The sequence below is a fragment of the Diadema antillarum genome, unplaced genomic scaffold (genome assembly GCF_040938485.1).
Source record: "Diadema antillarum isolate AM-2024a unplaced genomic scaffold, OU_Dant_1.0 scf00000165, whole genome shotgun sequence".
Taxonomy (NCBI): Eukaryota; Metazoa; Echinodermata; class Echinoidea; order Diadematoida; family Diadematidae; genus Diadema; species Diadema antillarum.
The window spans coordinates 837,162-857,859 of record NW_027271054.1 but is presented as its reverse complement, the minus strand read 5'-3'; the positions used below and the strand labels follow the sequence as shown (position 1 = coordinate 857,859).

Below are 20,698 nucleotides of genomic sequence, written 5' to 3'. Positions count from 1 at the left end.
TGTGCTTTTTTCTGTGGCTGTTGCTTCTCTGTGCACAAATCAGCCCCATGAAACTGAGGTCTGACTTCATTTTAAAGAGAAAAATAAAATCAGTTCCTAACCTGATTTTGTGCATATATTCCAAATTACTATTCCACACTGATAGACTAGGTGGGTACTCAAATTTTTCTGCAAACCACTGTAAAAGTGGATATTTTCGCACGACTACAGTAATTTGTCGCGCTTGGCCGGGTTAGAAGAGTTTCGCATGTTTTTAATCCCGCGGAATCAAGACATCATCTACTGGAACATATAGCACACAAAAATATTTGTGTGCTTTTATTTTTGCGCTAGCTTCTGGTTGTGCGAAATGCGCGAAAACTTCAACACCGCAAAAATTTCCACTTTTACAGTAATCACTTTGTAGGTATTGTGGTTTTACTTTCTTTGTGAATTCCGCCGTCCACCAGCCTTGGGGCACTTTTCGTGCAAGTGCAGACAGCGTGTTGTGGGATTTTCAGAGTGAGCTTGCGCACGCATGGGAGGATAGTTCATGGTTTGCATGCTCTTCATTCTGCATCTTTTGGGAATGGCTCAGATATCACTATTTACCTTGTTAGTGCATACTACATTGTAAGTGAAATATAGTACTGTATGCTGAATGCATAAAACACATAGAATAGCAAAAAAAAAAAAAAAACCTTTTTGAGCCATGTGTCAGTTGTTTTTTGATACATTTTGTTTTTAAATCTCCTGTACTTTGTCATTATGTGATATTGATCAAGCACTAATGTCTGTGCAAAGTACTAAGATAACCTCATTCACTGAATGCTTCTAAAGAGGTTTCTACAGTCTTGTGTCACAGTATTAATATCATGGAGAATCTGTGAAGAAACAATTTATCAAGGTGCTGTACCTTTACTTCTGCTTGTCAATAGCCGTTGTGGCTCTGTGGATAAGACTATCAACTGTTGTTACAAGAGTCACAACAGGAAGGTCCACCTCCCAGCTCACAAGGCCCCTGATCCAAAGCCCATGGCTGCAATGGCTTTGCCCCTGGGCAAGGCACTTTTAGCGTAAATCTTACTGCCATCAGACCCATGGTTACTCGCTTCATACATGTACAGTAAGCATGCATTCATAGCTTCCTTGACGGTCACATAAACAAAGCGAGTCAAATCAAATCAAATCAAATTATATTGAAAGACGGCATTTCTGTTACTAGAGACAATATTTCTGAGATTGTAATTTTGCCAATCACCATGATGTTACATGTAGCTTTGTATAAATAAATTTTGCAATTATTCAAATTACCTGTATGTGATTAACACATGTACATACAGTCTAGTTACAAACTTATGTATTTTGTTTGAGAATTAAATATAATACATTTACATGTCAACTCCTGTTCAAATGCAGAAATACCACATTTAAACTGCAAATAGTATTTTACACATTTTGCCTAATAAAAACTTTTCTCATACACTTTATGTGATGTTTTACTGATTTATAAGATAATAAGAAATTCCTTTGTGATTTTTTTTTCCTCTGTCTCACAAAAAAAGTAAAGACACACACACAGACACAAAGCACGGAATTTGAACCACTACAAAAAGTAACAATTTGAGGCGTTTTCTTTTTAATCAGAATAAGTCAAAATATTGTATGAGATACGCACCAGATTGTATGATTCACAGCTTAAAGGGACTGTACAGTACTGGTTGAGGTAGGGATTCATGTTTTGAACATTCCTAAGTGAGATAATGAAAAGCCGCTTATGAAATATGATAGAGCATGTAATTTTAAGAAGGATTCAATGTTTATTTGATGAAAATTGGTTCTCAAATGGCTGAGATATCAAAAAAAGTGCTAATAATAAAAGGCGGCATGCCCCAACTTTATTAGGATCTCTTTGTTTCACCTTGTTTTTGGATATCTCAGCCATTTCAAAACCGATTTTCATCGAATAAACTTTTGATACCCCTTAGAACTGCATGCTCTTTGACATCTCATAGAGTGGTTTCTGAATATCTTGCAAAATGTTAAAAGCTAAATCTACACCTCGACCAGAACTGTACACACCCTTTAAAAATAGCTAAATCTCCCACTTACTTTGTAGCGGCTCTCTGAACTTGGCTTGTCTCTATCTTATACCAGAATGCTGTAATAATGTCTGTATATGTTGTTCCTGTAGGTAACCATCCCCTTTCTTTTATTATAGACCTACGCTTAGTAGCAATGTTGCAGTAATCATTATTGTACCTCACAATGTGTGTGTTAGAGTAGACTACCATGGTTCAAAAAAAAAAAGATCCTTCTTTGCCAAGGACATTGGACAGTGTGTACAATGCTATACTGTAAAAGTGGAAATTTTCGTGGTGTTGAAATTTTCGCGCATTTCGCGCAACCAGAAACTAGCGCTAAAATAAAAGCACGCGAATATTATTGTTTGCCATTTGTTCCTGTGCATGATGTCTTGATTCCGCGGAATTAAAAACATGCGAAACTCTTCTGACACGGCCAAGCGCAAAAAATTAGTCGCGCGAAAATATCCACTTTTACAGTATATGGTTTTCTGTACCATTCATCACTACACAAAGGGTTAAAGGGAGAGTGGATCACAAGGGAATGAATTGGTAGCCTTGATGCATGGGCAGCATCTGTAGAGGAAAGCGAACTAATATTTGTCCTTTTTTAAACGAGTAAACAAAGTGGTTAGCAAATTACGTGCAAGGAATGTTTAATTAAGGAAGGATGCTGCAGTGACCCTGTCAATTCACCACTTAAGAAAAAGAAAAAAAAAACAAGTCTTCATCTACTATAGATTATAAAGCAAGGCATGCATGCACGTGTACAAATAACATGTAAATCTGGTTTTTCTGTGTGGCTTTGAATGGCCATGTAGTACAGTAGATAAAGATGGAGCACCAAATGCAATTTACAGTGCCTACAATACTGTAGGTGCATACAGTACACAGTGTAGTGTGATCTGCCATGGTGTGAAGACGGATAAAGGAGGTAGAATATGGGTGTAAACCACCTAGGTTTCCACAAGAGATGAATAGATACATGGCAGATAGAAAGAGAGCGAGAGAGAAAGAGTGAGGGATAGAGACTCCCTAATTGAAGTTGTGTTGTCAACAGCATGTTAAATGCCAAGTGTGAATACACGAGTATGTACTTCCTTTTGTTGTATGTAGACATATGTTGATTTAGATACAGTACTGTACATGTGGACGGGAAAGTCAAGATCTTGTGAATGGTAATGAATGAGACTGTGTAACTGTGTTTACAGATTTCTAGGGTACATTGTACATGTACATTGGTTTGTGGTAATGTATGAGACTGTGTAGTGTGTTTGAGAGACTGTGAGCAGATCTGTGGTAGATGTAGACTTATTGTTTGTGGAACGTTAAATGGATCACTTTCACTCAAATAGATAGATCTGCATCATACATTGTAGGTTTTGCTGCAGTGTAATATTTCTGCTGTAGCAGCATAGATTGAAACATATTGTATTAGTTTTAAAGTTGATAATGAATTAACCGTAAGTTCTAGATATATTCCAAGCTCAAAAATTCTGACCAAATTACATGTATTATGAAATGTTGTGAATAAATATAACTCACTAAAGATTATAAATGTTTCAGTGATACATGTACATTGTTCATTTTTGAATTACAAGAAAATGTCACTTCCCACCAGAATTTTTGCCTTTAACCCGTTGAGGACGGGCTGATTTTGCTACAACACGCATTTCCCATAGACACCTGCCCCAGTATACTCGGGACTCGTCCTCAACGGGTTATTAGATGGTGTATATTGTCTGAGGCATTCATTCAGACAGATGCAGTTAATTTAATTCAGGAAGTATTGCTTCAAGTTAAAATGACTGCTCTGTACATATTTATTTCATGAGCTCTCTGCATGAGATGGCGGCAGCTTGATACCATTTTGACAATATTTTTTTTTTCAATTCAGATGAATTTATTAGGAATTTTCTGCATTTAGTATACCATGAAATACAGTCATTTCTTTTTATTTTGAAGACAATAAAACATACACTGTGTACATCCGAACATAATTGAGATATCAATATACGTGTACAGATTGAAGAAAAGAATTACATGTCAATTGGGAACCACTCAGGATATAGTGAATCAAATGATCTGACTGAATTATGGCGCATGTATTGGGAGTGTGATGCAGAAGACTGTTGTCAAATAAGCATATAGCTTGAAGATACGACAGCCTTAAAAGAGAAGAAAAAAGAAAATAGGCAAAACATACATCGTGTATACTTCTCGAAAACTAAGGAAAATTTTGATACAATTTGATACAAAATTTTGATACAATATTGACAATTTTGACCAAAGTTCAAATTAATAATGTGTGTGAGTCAGCGTGCATAAGAAATTACTCGCCGTCAGATATTGCACCATGTTTACAAAAACAGCTGATTATTCAATGTTACATGTCAACCCAAATGGGCAAAATACTGGTAATTTTCCAGTGTCTGAGAATTTGAGGAGTTGCAAGTATACAAAGCATTGGGTTGATGTTACACCAAGAAATGCAAAGTGCTTGAAATGTGAGAAGCGGTGCAGTGGTCCATGAAAGAAAATGAGTTTAATAGCCGTGCAGTGCATGTAATTTGTATCACATTGCAGAGCAATTTCTTTAGCCTCGATCAGGAAACTGACGTGACTGCGTGAGTGAAAAGTTAAATTGAGTGAAGGTCATTCACTTGGAAAGATCTAAATAGATTTATTTTGTTGGCTAGCCAGACAGACATTTTATGTCAGAGAAGCTGGAGAGACAGCGTGAGAGGAGAGGACAGAGAATTTGATGAGTGTTATTGAAGGTTGGTTCTTGCAGCATGGTGAGGTGGTAGCTTTACACATGCTTGAGTTTTGTAATTCATTTTTTAGTTTCTTCCTATTATTTGAAAAGCCATACATGCAGTATTCACTTCCTTTCAGAACTCAGCACAGGTACACAAGGTGTACAAAGCAGCCACCAACAAATAATGTATTGATAAAATATCCGAATATTAATATTGATTTTCAGAATATTCATTACACGTGTCATGTTACCCTGTAAATGCTCTCAGCATTTCATCTTGCATCTGAATGCCAATCTTTCATTTCGTACTCTCGTTTAAATGCACTTGGCTCGCACACAGTCCTCAAAGTGTGCACCATGCGTAAAGTGCAATTTGCTCGGCAAACGTTTCAGACGTCACACTGCCCCAATGTTTGGTTATGTAAGGTGACGTACGTATGTGTTTTCAGTGGATGCTGTTTGTTTAGAAGTGTGATTGACTGAGAGTGTGAGGAGATAATTGCTTGTATGCCATCTCTTGGGAAGAGTGTTCATTTTTAATGGGCTGAACCCTTGGTACCAACGTGTACGAGATTCAGTGTGCAGTAATTCATTTGAAGATTTCTCTCAGTTCGGGTTTTTATTAAAAAATCATTTTGCCGGATTTCACGTGTCTGGAGGTGACATGACAAATTTTAGACAAGAGCATTGCAAAAAGTGTACCAAATCATGTCTTATAACGATAGATCTAAGAAATTGGAATGCATATGTGACCGTGTACCTCAAAACAAACATACAGTCTGTAAAGTCACACACACTGATGTTGCGTGAGGACTGAAAATAAGTGAAATGGGTAAACCTAGCCGAACTTGACTTTTTCATATTTTCTGAAAGAGCGGGTCTTCGTTTACATTATGCTAAAATTTGGTATCATAAAACGGGCAGGAAAGTGTGTTTTTTTAGCAGTTTATATCGAACATTTTTGGTAGAATAGTGTGATTAGGTGTGTCTTTAGAATCCCTTTTTCATTTCTGAAAAACCTTGTCCACACTTTTCACTTTCAACTCTAATAACTTTTGAAAGGATAGTGCTACTGCTTTGAAAGTTGGCATTAATTATGGACAGAATGTGTTAATGAGGCATGCTTAATTTCAGTTTAATTTGGAAATCCCTTCATTGTTGTTACTCTGGTGGTTTACTTCCTGCTTTTTTGTCCCATTCATTGCACAGCCAGCACGGTTTGGTAAAGATTAAGCACTTGAATAGACACTGCACTTCAGAGCCTCTTTTCTCAGTTCACACTTTTCCTGAGTTTGTGCTTTCTTTCCAATATTTAGATAGGTTAGGAGAGTCCATTTGATTTGAGTTATACATCATTTTAAAGCTTAAAGTCTGCTCTTTCAGAATATGGTCTTAACTAAAAATTCATGTCTGGCGACTTTTTGTTTATTTTGAGGTGCAGGGTCACATGGTAGTTGTGATGTGCTTTTAAAGCTTCATTTATTGCATACAGTCAACCTTGAATGTAGCACACTTCACCTGTTTAGATTATCTTCAGGAAAAGTTTCGATTGCCCTGGTAGTGTTTATGAGAAATTGGGCAATCCTTGAGATTGGCGCTGTATGAATCAGCAGCATTTTGATATGAGTTCTGGCGAGACACAAATTGAAATCTTTCAGTGGCAGTCTCCAAACATTACCAGACATCAACTTTCTCAATTCCTTATCGCCCAAAGATGAGTTACCGTAGAAGGTACTTAAAGGGAAAGTTCATTCTGATATCACATTGTATGAAAACAGACAAATTAGAGAAGTAGATATCAGTGAAAATTAAAAAAAAAAAATCAGACACATTCAGACTTGCCAAAGTTTTAAAGAAAAGAGTTGAAAACCTACTCTATATCACTTGTGAATATGGTCCTTTTTTGTGCCGAGAATAAGGGTTGGAATTTTTTTTTTTTTTCCGAGTCTGAATAAATTCACTGGAAATCAGTTTTGCTTCCCCGTTCATCATAAGGATATTTCCATTTTCATTTTTCTGAGGAAAGGTCTGAATTTACCAACCTCTACAATATACCAGTAGGTGAAAGGAATCTAATTTTCAGGGTTGCAAAAGGGACACACAAACTTTAAAAAGAAGACAAAATATGTGTAGTCCAACAATCTGTCTTCCATACTTTCCGAACCTTTGAGACACCTACAGTGTGTCAAAAAGCTGATCACGAATGTCAAATGTTGTTGTATTTTAACTAGAGCTGTTCTAGACATATCGGTATTGAGACACTACTTCTACTTCAACCACATCCCATTCGGCATTGTGTGAGTTTTTTTATCTGTAGGGCCCTACATGCAAAAACCAACACTACAATCGAATGTTATAAGTATTATTGCCTTTTGAAAAACCCTTCATGCAAGGTACATGTTTGTATGTTAATGGCTAATTATATCATAATTATATACATGTGGTGCATTTGAGAGCAGCCAGAAATTATGTTATACCGTACAGTGTACATGTACTGTACTTATAATTTACAGTATAATGTTTATCATCTCTTTTGAAGTATATGCTGGATATGTTTAGCTCTATACGTAAGTCAGGCTTGCCATCTAGCTTCTATTGCCCAATTGCAGTAAAATCAGAAATACTTATGGCATTAAATTTTCACAAAATGCCACTGGCATTGAATTCATATATCCATCAGGCTATGAAAAGTGTAAACAAGAACTGTTGTGTGCATTTTGATTTTGCGAATCTTGGCTCCTCACAAAATTCGTGAAAATTTCTTGTATTACAGTAACAGTTCCAGTGGTTGCACAATACTGCTAGAGAAGCCACCAAAGTTCTCTTACTGGTAATTTATGTCCAATTCTAACACAAAATCACCATGATTCTTGACTTTATGAACTGGAAAATATTTAGCTTTAAGCCCTACTCTTTCTGCAGACGGCATTTATAAGCCACAAACTATGACAGAAATGTGATAGTTGCTATTGAAAATTGTGAGCAGTTGTCAATTTGTAGTCATAATGCAGTTTTCCTACCTACTTACATGTTGTAGGCCTTGTACCATGTCCTCGGGCATGTCATTTAATGCCCCTTTCAGGTGATGGTGTTGTAATCGTAGCTTTGCCACATTATTGTGGATATTTTTTCCCCCACCACTCTTTGTGAAATTCGACACTCAGTGCATCCATCGTGCTTATTTCATAATCTCTCCCTAAGGGATATTGAAGCTGCTTCCTCTCTAACTTGACCCTGTCTCTTCAAGCTGTGTCTGCTATGTCTGTCTTACTGTCCACATGAATATATCCACACACCAGCCTGCACACACACACACACACACACACACACACACATTCTGCAGCTGATGAAGAAACCGTCTGTATTTGCTCTATCATAGTTTATATTGTGTAAGTGCTGAGTTTCATACAGTATAATCTATACGTGTACGTTGTATGTCAATGAAACAAGAATGAGATGTTTTGTGGTGTTCCCATTTGTGGTTGATTGTTTATTTCAAATGCTTACTGATTCTGTATGTTTTGTTTTGTTTTGTTTTTCTTTTTTGTTGTTGCAAATTTCTGAAACAGATTGAGCAGGGAGTGAAAATAGAATTAAAGTGAAAACTGACCTACCAGTAATGTAAGAAATTGTGATTGTTGGAATCGTATAAAGTAATCTGCATTGTATCATATCATCATAAGGGCAGTTTATGATATCAAGCATTGTTAAAATAACATTTACATACATACATGTATCATTAGCCAATTATCAAATGATCAGAAATTCATTACAGTTGTCATATCGTACCATCTTTCATGACTTATTTCCTATTTTTGTTTCTTCCTGTCTCCACCTGTAGCATGCTAGGAGAAAGGTGATGAACCTACGTAGTGCATCTACACACATGGAACCAATTAGCTGTGACCGCAGACTGTCAACCACCCTTGGTTCATCATCAGCATCACATGACTGGGCCCGCATCTATCTGGAGATTTCATCTCAGTGACGCCACATATTTGTGCTGAGAAAAGGGGGTGGAGAACAGAAAACAACAGAAAAACATAGAACTCATTGTGCTGGCTCTAAGATAGCATCCTTTGCCTTAATTGGCTGTGTCATCCTACAGGTGCCTGCTTGCGGGATCCTGGATAATTCCCTGTGATCATCCCATATTCTTGCCGGGAGAAGAGTAGTGCGATAACACCTGTGGAGGAAGGGAAAGGTGGCGCGTAGAGCAAACCGTGAGATGATGGCGTGGTGAAATCCTCTGCTCTGGTGAAAGCGTTTCTGCTGTGACAAAGGATAATGTGCTTCGAGAGATCAAATGATATACAATCTCAGTGAGCTGATGTCAGCACTCCACAATAACCTTGTCCTCGGAACTACTAACTAAGGAACATCCTATATTCACACATAATTCTGTGCACCTTCTCCTGCAACTGGACACTGAAGCAATATAATGCCTTGTCCTACATTTTGAATGTGTGGGCAGACAGCTTAGTAATTGTTACACCAAGTTTGTCAGTTGTGGGCATGTGTGCAGTGATTACGTCAAGAAGCCATTGATGGCACAGCATTTTTGCAAGTTTTATCAAGGAGAGGCTTTTGTAGAAATCATAAGAAACAGGAACTATTTTGAAATATGAAGATGAACAGGTTTTTAGCTTGAATCATTTTCAGCGTGATGAGTAAATTATAATATAATGGCTTATTAGAAGTAAAGAATAGACACACACATGTGTATCCCATGTTGTATTTCACCGTGCATTCCAAGACATGATATGCTGTCCAACCAAATATAGCCATCACTATGAATTTTGCCAACACCACCAAAAAATTACCTGCTAAATGTTTTGTCTTTGTTTCTATGTGTTACAACTAGTTGTAGGATGCAAGTTTAGAGACCGAGAGAAAATAAAGAGACCAGTTTGTGTAGCGCATGGCAACATGATCTAGATACTGACATATCATTAACCAGTAAAATACAGAGGCAGAGTCTAAATATTTTGCCCATTCTTAATACTGTATGCATCACTTTGCAGAGCCAGCATGTAGTTTTTATTGTCCTCAAAACTTCTCAAAAAATATATGCTGCAGATTTTTGCTTTTTGGTGTTACACAAGGATGCTGAAGACAAGCACATATTTTTCTCTCCTCAGAAGGAAAAAAACAGCCTTTCACTGGAAGAAATAATGGAATATCGTCAAGCTTGTGTACAACCATAAATTTTCCTTGTTACATCACACCCAACAAATGATAATTTCCCCTTTGACTACTTGTTGTTGGGTTTGTTTTGTTTTGTTTTGTTTTGTTTTTGTTTTTTTTCAATGTCACATTGTACTCAGTGAGGTGTTGAGGCTAATTAGCAAGCATTATTGCACATGCTGTTGTATGATGTTACATTGGGGTTTTTTTTTTCCACACTGGCTTGAGTCATTTCAGATAATTAGACCCTTTTCTTTTCCTTTTTTTTTTTCTGCTTTCTAAGCAACTCTGAGCTTCATCCTCTCTCTAGCAAATTAAAGAGCAAGAATAGCAAAAAGCAAATGGCACGCGATTAGGCAATGCCTGGTTAGTCCTTGTCATTAAGAGTGGGCTAGATTTTCACTTCAGCTTCACTTCACTTCAAGTGTTGTGTTTTTTTACTGCATACATGTAAAATCTTGAATACGGTAAACAGGCAATCAGATGTGTCCATTGTGTTTGGCAAATTGATGAAAATCTATTGTGCACCAACCTTGGTATCGTGGGGAAGAGAGAATCATGCCACAATGTCTTATTGAAAAACAACTCTGATATTTTCCAACCTATGGAAATTGTTATTGCTGTTGTTGTCGTAGGAAAGTACATTTATACATCGTGCAATATCAGAGAGACCGAGGTTTTGCCCGCTCTAACACTGTAATTTCTTTGAGCTCCTGTATCATTTCATCAAGCTAAACATAGAATTGGTTTATGTAATTCACAAATGCCTTCTTGTGCCAAGCACCTGGGTCAGCCATTTAGGTTAGCTGAGGCAGTATTGATTTAGGGGCAGTCCAAATGTATGCCAGAATTTAGAGCTAAATATGAGCAAAGACATGACTTGTCAACTCAGCGTTTGTACAGTATTGATTGTGTCAGTACTGGCATACTCTGCAGTGATATTTTCAGCGAGATATCTAGCACAGATAACAGCATAGGTTTGTAACAACAACACACAAAGCGCTGAGGAGGTTGTGCAAGAAGGTGCATGTACAATACATGTGTGAAAGATGGCTGCAGTCTGTGGACAGGCCCATGAGCACTGTGCGTTATGCAAGTGAAGAGCACTTCAGTCATGATGGGCCGTGCCATGATCTCGTTATCTTTGTCAATCTGTCGCAGAGAAGTGTGGAAGTGTTCATAAGGGGTTTTTACTGGATGCAGACACTGGACTGTGCGCATCCTACCTTGCCCACACATGGTCAAGATGTCTGCTGAGAAAGTCGTCTAGTTTTCATCGTAGTTTTCAAACAAATCAAGGGAGATGCCCACTCTTACATCACCAGTAGCACCGAGAAGGATCCTCTGCATTATATGACATCTCTGATGCTGGAGTGTACGATTGTACAATGTGTCACCATGTATTGACGCTGATTACAACTCGAGTGATAATGCTGCAAGTCCCATGCAACTCAAGATAAGTGATGTGCACCAGGGTAGAGCCTTACACTTCAGTGCTTTGCCAGACGTATTGGTGTAAAGCCATGAAGTTCTTGCTGCTGCGTCCAGTGATTGCAAAGGAATGAGCCAGATTTGTGACAGCCTATTCCCTGGTGAGAGCCCTGTCGGAAGATTACCAGTGCCGCTGCATGCCATGGAAATGAGCACACTTTCAACCACGTTTGCCATATCGCTGATGACGAGGGGCACATTTGAAGCAGCGGAGGAGTCAGGGACGTCTGTTAGCAATGTGTCCAATCAGACATCACCCTCAGACCATCCCCCTATGGGACTGGGGGCAGTGGTGCCGCTGGGCATTCTGATGGTTGCCATGATCTTCTTTGCAGTGCTGGGTAACAGCATCGTGTGCCTAATCGTCTACCAGAAGCCGGCCATGAGATCTGCCATCAACCTGCTCCTGGCAAACCTGGCCTTCGCGGACATCATGGTCGCCGTCACATGCATGCCCTTCACTTTCATCTCGCTGATTAATGGCGAATGGATATTCGAGAACGTCATGTGTAAGATCACGGCCCTGCTGTACTTTTTCTTTGTCATCGAGTCCACGCTAATTCTTGCCACTATATCTGTGGACCGCTACTTTATCATCGTCCACCGCAAGGACAAACTGAACCCCAATCGGGCAAAGGTTCTAATCCTCCTTTCCTGGTTGTGCAGCTTTCTGGTAGCCTTTCCGCCTATTGTCGGGTGGGGGCAGTTCGCCTATCCAAAAGGTCCTGGACCTCCACAGTGCTGGATTGAAACTGACGGACCGGCCGATAAGGTGTACTACATATTCCTCATGCTCGCGGTGTTCTTCATTCCATTTACCGCCATGCTCTTCTCATACTTCTTCATCCTCAACACCGTCAGGCGGAACTCGCTGCGGATTCAGAATCACCCAGAGTCGCTGAGCATTAGCCAGGCCACGAAGCTGGGGCTCGCTGGACTTCATAGACCCTCACGTGTCAATGTGGACATGAGTTTTAAGACGCGAGCCTTCACCACTATACTGTTGTTATTTATTGTGTTCGTCATATGCTGGGCGCCCTATGCCATCAGTGGACTTGTGTACCACTTTTCTGAGAGCAAGGGAACTGTTGTCATGCACACGATTATCCTCTGGCTGACATACCTGAACTCTGCATTCAATCCTATTATATACTGCTGGCGCATCAAAAAGTTTCGCGAGGCATGCCGTGAGCTCGCACCGAAGACGTTCAAACTCTTGCCGCATTTACCTGGCCGGACCAGGCGCCGAATACGGCCAAGTGCAATGTACGAGTGTAATCAACAGTCGTCTGTTTGACCGAAAGCAGTGACTGGAAGTGTACTTGTGTACGTGTTAAGTATTAATGTTCCACGAGGCACAATGATCTAAATCCAATACCAAAGTAGGTAGTCTAGTTTTTAAGCTGAATATTGTGATGTCTGTCAATGATATAATTTGTGTAGATGTGCTTTAATCGAAGTCAGAATGCAACTGTTGGTTTTGTAGAAGTGTACCCGTGTGCAGTGTGCTCAAATTTAGTAGCAACTCATAGACAAGAAATATTTTCAACCCTTCTCACTTATATAAATGCGTGCCAATCAAGTTAATGTTTTCTAACCTCATTATGTCTTGCAAATTGGCAAGGGTCATTTGGTATAGATTAGTACTAGTACATATACATGTATAAAAATCTGGAATACGAAGACTCCATTCTAAAGCTATTAAGTTGGTTCAAAGAGGAAAACAAGTATGCAATTGAATTAAGTTCTAATTATTGGGTCATATCAAATCCTGTGTGGTACCTTTGAACAAGGGGCACAAGCTACATTGCATGTACAATTGTATGTACAGTGTTCACTTCCAGATTCTATTGTAACAGTGTACAAGTGCACACCCAAGCTGCTGTGTTAACACCTTTATACACTAACTGCATACTATTTCATGCTGACAGAATTCCTTACGCTGTGTGCAAAGTGTTTAAATGTTCAGAACACCAATATTGAGTGTATTTTGTGAAGTACTGCTGTGGTTCTGCAACTAACAGTCATGTACATGTAAATCATAAGGTTCCCTGTTCAAACCTCATCAATGTGGTGTACTGAGAGTTACAAGTAGCACCCCTTCCCTCCCTCTCCCATTGTAGAATTCAGTGAGTACCTATTGGATGGAGTCAGATTGTGACTTTATTAAAGGGTGGGCTGGAGATTCCATGACATTTGTTCCTGCGACAATTGCTCCCATGAAATATATTACGCCAAACATAAATTCTACCCACAAACATAACCCTAACCCTAATCCTAATCCTCACATCAAACTAATCCTAAAACCCTATCACAGTCCTATCCTAGTCCTTGGAGAAAATAAGACAGGAGCCATGGTTACAGGAGCAGTGGACTGGAGCTAGTAGGATTGATAGCATTAATAAGAAGTGAGTCTCCCCCCCCCCCCAAAAAAAAAAAAAAAAAAAAAAATGATTGCAAAATTGTGCAGGATTCAACTTTTTTGTCTTACTTTTCTATTTCATTTTCATTCCACTCCCCCCCCCCCCCCAGTCTTTTTAAAGGGGAGGAATGATTTACCTTTACATGAATGTTCTATGGTGGCCATTGTGTAGGATAGCATAGATGAACTCCATTATTTGCTCCTCCAGATTGTTTACCCACTATTTTTCAGTGCGTGCATTAATATGATTGTATTCTTCTTGTGGTAGAACGTACAATATGTACTCTGTACGTATAAATCTGTATGTATTCAAATATATATGTGATAAAATGTGTAGGGGCCTACTTACCTCTCTCATTCACTTGCCATCTACCGTGCCAGTTGATGCAGCTGGAAAAGTACTGTACTTGTTGTAATCAGTGTATGAAGTGTCACTACCCTAAAGTCCATGCTCCCCATCCCTCCCCCTCAACCACTCCCCCTTTTCCTCCCCTGCCCTTCCCCCAAACTGAGAGGCAAAAAAAAAAAGAACAAAGACCAAATGATTGTATTACATTTCTCTCTGTATATATTGATATTTCTCCTTCTCCCCTCCCTCCCCCTGTCCCTTCCCTCCCCCCCCCTCATCTCCATCCCTAATATGAGAGGAAAATGTAAAAGCATTTGAAATCCAATTGATAGAAGAAGAGTAACAAAGAAAAAAAAAACAAATGATGGTATCAAATTCTTTCTGACTGAATATATGGCACAATATCGTGATTGGGCTTCTGAGGCTACAATGTACATCATGCCATATCTCTGAGTTTGATGATATTTTCTGAAAATTGCTGTCTTTCAGTTTTAGCTTTGGGAACAGATTATTCACTCACTGTCAAAATAATGCCCTTTTGTTTAAGGTGGAAAAAATGCCTTTGTTGTGTAATTTTTTGTTTTATGCCATGAGTGTTACATCTTTTCTGTGTGATAAGCTCGGTTCAGTCACTGTTTGTTCTGTGTTACAATGTGTATGTTTTGCTGCAAAATATGAAGTGCTACATAAGATTACGTACACCTTTGACCAATTTTACATGTTATCTGTGGGACCAATTCGAATGTGCATCATTTCACTTCATATGTCATCATCTTCTTCTGCATTCCTGAATTGATATCAATCCTCTCTTGTCCAAAAACTGCATTCCAAATTTCTTTTCTTTTTTCATTTCATTTTATTTATTGTTTCTGCATGGCACAAATAAATCTCTGTAGAAAACATACACATTGATTCATTAAATAAGCTAGATCTGTCTGACTTTACCATTAGTTCATCATAATGGTATATATTCGTACACCATGAATATGAAAAGAGATGCGTTTTTGAAGAGACAATGTGCTGCACTGCATTTATGTGGTGGGGTTGAAATGCACCAAGGAAATGAAATTACTGGTTATGTGTAACGTTCAAGTGTTATTTGATATAGCGGTAGTAACATGTGAAGATGAACTTTAAAGGGATAGTATAGTTTTAGTTGGGATGCAAACTTCAGGTTTCTAACTTTTTTTGTCGTTGAGATAATGAGAAACTTCTTATGAATTGTGAAAGAGCATGTAATTGCAAGAGGAATTCAACCATTATTTGATGAAAATTGGTTATGAAATGGATGAGATAACCAAAACAGCGACCCTATTAAAAGGTAGGACCCAACTTTTGTTACGATCGCTTTGTTCTGCTTTGTTTTTGGATTGATCTCAGCCATTCCAAAGCTGATTTTCATCAAATAAACTTTGAATTCCTCTTTTAATAAAAACCTGCATTCTTGTTTTTATGTCACTACCCTGAAGGTGCCAGAGGAGTATGTTCCTAAAACTGCTGTAGCTTTAACTTCATTTTGGAATATCCATGGTCATTTATTCTGGTAGTCAGATATCATTACACAATTACTCTTATTATGAGGTTTTTTATGACTGTATATGATAAAATGAGAGGCAAGCCCAAATAGCCGAGAATGTTGACAAGTGTTAACTGTATAAGCTGTTATTTTTGCAAGGTTTAATTTTTGCAAATTTCGTGAATCACAGATGGATCCCAAATTTAACAACATGCAAAAATGTCGCCATGCGCTATGTTAACAGTGCACTTATGATAGCGTCGTAATCAATTCACGAAAACATTTCGTGAAAATGTCTGTGACCTCATTCGTGAAAATATCTGTACGTGAAAATAACAGCCTATACAGTAGTGTCTATTATAGATAATTGCCTCCTACCTGGTCACTTTCATACAGTCATCTTCAGATGTGTACCTTATTAATGGTGTTAGAGTTTGTTTTGGTGTTGTCTGTACGTAGAGTTGACCATGTAGTTCCATTTTGTCATTGGACGTGTTCGCACTATTTTTATTTTTTTTATTTTTTTGTTGCTTCATGTGCCCTACATATACACAGTAAATGCTTACACCAGGGCCCTGTTTAATCAAAATGATATAATCGATTATAAATTTCCTTGCCACACAGGCTGCCATAGACTTTCCTCAGAAATGAACTATATAATCAATTATAACTCTTTATAAAACAGGGTCTAGTTGTGGTTAAACTCACAATGCTATTGTGATATGCATGCTGTGGAATCCCATTTTTTCAAATTAGTTCATTCATAGCAGTTGAGATGATGTGCAGTGTTTTTATGAAAACACAAACTATGGCTTCATTCCATACCCCATGGACACACCCACTCTTTGTTATGAAGCCATACAAAAGTAAACAGTATAAGGGAGAGGGGGAAATATTTATGAACATTGCTATGGACAGAGAGACTGTTTTCTGCAGTGTTTGTGATGAACTAACCAAATTATCATTTAGGCTGTTAACAAAGGTCACAGAATTTGTGTGCTATTCAATTCATCTTGATTTTTTTATGCAGTAATTATGACCCATTGTCATAATACCCTGATACAGTTTTAGAAAATGAAGTAGAAAGTGAAGTAAAATATGAAGTAGAGAATTTTGGTGTCTGTTCAGAAAAATCAAGTTCAGTGTTAAATACATCTCATCTGAATTTCAAAGCCTAGAAACATTTTGAAATTAGGTTTTCAAAGCCAAGGAATAATTTGAAATTGGGTTTTCATAGCACATTTAACTTTGAAATGTACTTAAGCTCTGCTGTGCTTGACTGCATCTGAATTCAAAAGCTGGTAATCTCTAAACTGTGTCTATCTTGATGGCCAGAGCTATCTGACCATGATTGTGGTAGATTCTATTATTTATTTACTAATTCTTTTATGTATAATTGGGGCAATTGATACATTAATTTAAAGTATGGAGTCTGGAGAATCCTGGGGGAAAAAAAGAGAGAAGTATTGAAAAATCATATGTTCCATGACTTTTACAGATTATCATTCATAGTGACAGGGTATATTTATCAGTAGATTTTATTGTAGATTAAAGGGACTGTACAGTACTGGTTGAGGTGGGGATTCATGTTTTGCACATTCCTAAGTGAGATAATGAGAAACCTCTTATGAAATATGAAAGAGCATGTAATTTTAAGAAGGGTTCAACGTTTATTTGATGAAAATTGGATTTCAAATGGCTGAGATATCCAAAAAAGTGATAATAATAAAAGGCAACATGCCACAACTTTATTAGGATCTCTTTGTTTCACCTTGTTTTTGGATATCTCAGCCATTTCAAAACTGATTTTCATCAAATAAAATTTTGATACCCCATGGAATTGCAGGCTCTTTGACATCTCATAGAGTGGTTTCTGAATATCTTGTAAAACATTAAAAGCTAAATCCTCACCTCAATCAGAACTGTACACACCCTTTAAAGGTGAAAAAATATTTTAGAGCCATATTATGCATGGTGCCTCCACAGATTGTAACACTCTTTTTGATCATGTCCCCATCTTCACAAGTCCATCTAAAACCTCCTGCCGAATCCATCGCTTTTCACAGAACCCAGTCTCTATTTTAGGCTTCTTCCTCTCATTAGAGACCTCATTGTGATATTGTAATATTCATATTTGGATGGCATTTAATATCAGCAATCAGGATGATATGTGTCTACTAATACCTCTTACACCACCCGCTGTCTCTGCGGTGTGAGTTCAGATAAAAGTAGCGCAGCCCATTTATAGTATCCTTGGATTTTTCTGTAATGATGACTATAGCCTCCTCAGTGCTAGCCATGAATATGCCAAGGTTGGGATACAAATGTATAACAGCTGGGGTGGGTTTATATATATATATATATATATATATATATATATATATATATATATATATATATATATATACATATATACAAATATATAGATCAAGTCATTATAAGCAGACTACAGAGCTTGCAGCCACCCTGAAAATATAAAGAAAGTATATAGCATTAAATTTAGTGAGTGTTGCATTATGATGTGCTATTGCATGTCATACACCAACCTTTTCTCAATGAATGTATGATAAAGTCACCAAACATTGATTTTCTAGATTCAGTTGTCTTTGCATTCTCCTGACTCCAAGCTCTCAATTTAACATCATATTTGATTTGTCACACTTGATTTGCAAAAACTTACCTCCCCCTCTCCCCCCCCCCCAAAAAAAGTGAACACTGTATTAGCTGTTATTTTTGCGAGGGTTTAATTTTTGCGAATCACTGTTGGACCTCGAATTTAACCACAAATGAAAATATGTCAGACTGACAGGATTAGTGCACTTATGATAGCGGAGGTATCAAAATCGCAAAAATAACATCTCACAAAATGTCCTTGACCTCCTCATTCGCGAAAATATCTGTATGCAAAAATAACAGCTTAAATACAGTAAATAGATGAATAAATACATTGTCATGTGTTAGTTTCAGACTAAAAGGGTCAGTGTGAAAATTGCGAATTGTAATTGGTCAGATGTTTTTGTCAAATCGAGGAGATTTTGTTGAAATTTCTATCATGACATTTTGCCTGGTTATGCCAAATGACACCTGCAGATGAAGTGTAATCAGTTATTGTAACTATGGAAACCCTGCTAAAAAAAAGAATGTTCTTGCACTGGGCCAAGTTTAGTGAACTTTGTTTTCATGGGCAGATGTTTGTATTTTTTAAGAGATACCACAGAGATGTGTAATTATATGATATTGAGCTTTCTATTTTGCATTTTGCTTCTTCTGAACTATAGAGATAACATGCTTTTTTTTTCTCTCCTTTTTGAAGACCTCAAACTATCCATTGGGACAAACTGCAATACAATGATGTGTGCTGTGGGGAAAAAAAAAGAAGAATTTAAGCAGTAATTTCGTCAAAACGTTGCCGGTCAAGAGTCGACAGAAAGAGTGTAATAAGTAGCCAAGGTAATTCCTTGGTACACGTGGGTGTAAATTCTACACAAACGTTTTTAAAAGTTTTTGAGGTATGAAAGCTATTCTATTCAGGCTTAAATGACTATGAACATGACCGAATTTTGGCTGATGGCTCTACCTCTGTGAGGATTACAACTTGTAAATCTTTATTTTTGTCGTCAAAAGTTGCCAGCTTATTTTATATTTGTGTTGCTGATGAATGTGCAATGTTTATGGTATGTTTGTGTCAGTGCATTTGTTATTGCCTCCAACTGTGGACCAATGGAAGGATACACACAGCACCTGCTAATTGTGGACACACCCACTAGTAGCTGATGATGTCATCATTAGCCAATTGATGCAGTACTCATAGATCTCATGAATATGCATATGAAAGGAATCTACTTATGAAGGATTGTGTGAATCCTCCAAGGTATGACTGCACAAATTTGATTTGAAGTAGGAGAGGATAACGGCCCTGTTGCACAAGAGCTTATCAAGCCAATGACTGCCCAACAAATTGAAAAATTTTAAGATACATTCTTATCTGTTGCTGATACTAAAGTAGTTTGTGACATGTTTGACGTTCTATGTATTCATTAGCTGTTCGTAGGAATTCGCAGAGATATAGGCCCTATTGGAGCTTATTTTTAGTTTTGGACACATTAGAAATAAAACGTAAAAATGCTGAAAAACTGCAGATTTACAAGGGATGTAAACGATCTTAACGATGATTTGGCGAAGCCAACACAACTTTATTTTGTGCCAAGTTTTTTGTCAAGTTTTGTGTGTCCTTGGGTACTGTGCCAAGAGGGAACTGTGTAGTTCAGGGGCTGCGGAACATTTTTCAGTGTGTTGGGGGGGGGGCTGTGGGACCGGGGAGGGTGTCAAGAATCTTTGGAAATTAAAATTCATGGGTCTTGTGATTTTTTGTTTTGTTTTGTTTTTGACAAGCCAAAATGTGTTTGTGGTGGGGGGGTTGCAGCTCCCCAGTTCCGTAGCCCCTGTAGTGACAGTGCAAGGGTACAACAAATAAGCATACCCACTGTTTCGAGAACAGAACGGGCACATTGAAACCACCACATTGTAGATAGAGAAAAATGTAATGCATAGAGAAAAGGGACGATCTCAATCACGAGTGATTCTGCTTCTACAGATGCCAGTTGAGAAGCAGAAGGAACTGGCTGCACAGGACCATGCCAGCCATCATTAAAGCCTTTCTACTTCTGACGTAACATGTAATTGTGTGCCAACTCTGATAACTGCAATTATTGAACCAGAGTTTTTTAACTTGTTTGTTTGTGTTATTTTTTAAAATAAAAGTTAACTACATGTGTTAGTGTATTGTATAATGTTCACAGTATTTTCCTGTGTCTCTATGGAGAATAATGTTCTTTAGTCAGCATTTGTTATTATTGTGAAAAATAGTAATCAGTACAATATGTGTTTTGTAGAGGCAGTCGGATATAAT

General features: G+C 37.9%; 1 protein-coding gene across 1 annotated transcript; it reads left to right on the top strand.

Annotated features, from left to right (window-relative positions):
- The first annotated feature begins 11,572 nt into the window (after positions 1-11,572).
- LOC139722444 (high-affinity lysophosphatidic acid receptor-like) lies at positions 11,573-12,799 on the top strand. Its single transcript, XM_071633738.1, has one exon. It carries the CDS (start codon positions 11,573-11,575, stop codon positions 12,797-12,799), a length of 1,227 nt encoding a protein of 408 aa, XP_071489839.1.
- The last annotated feature ends 7,899 nt before the right edge of the window (positions 12,800-20,698 follow it).

What these genes read in the sequence shown, in the direction of transcription:
- LOC139722444 (XM_071633738.1), top strand. Translation starts at nt 11,573, where the DNA reads ATGAGCCAGATTTGTGACAGCCTATTCCCTGGTGAGAGCCCTGTCGGA.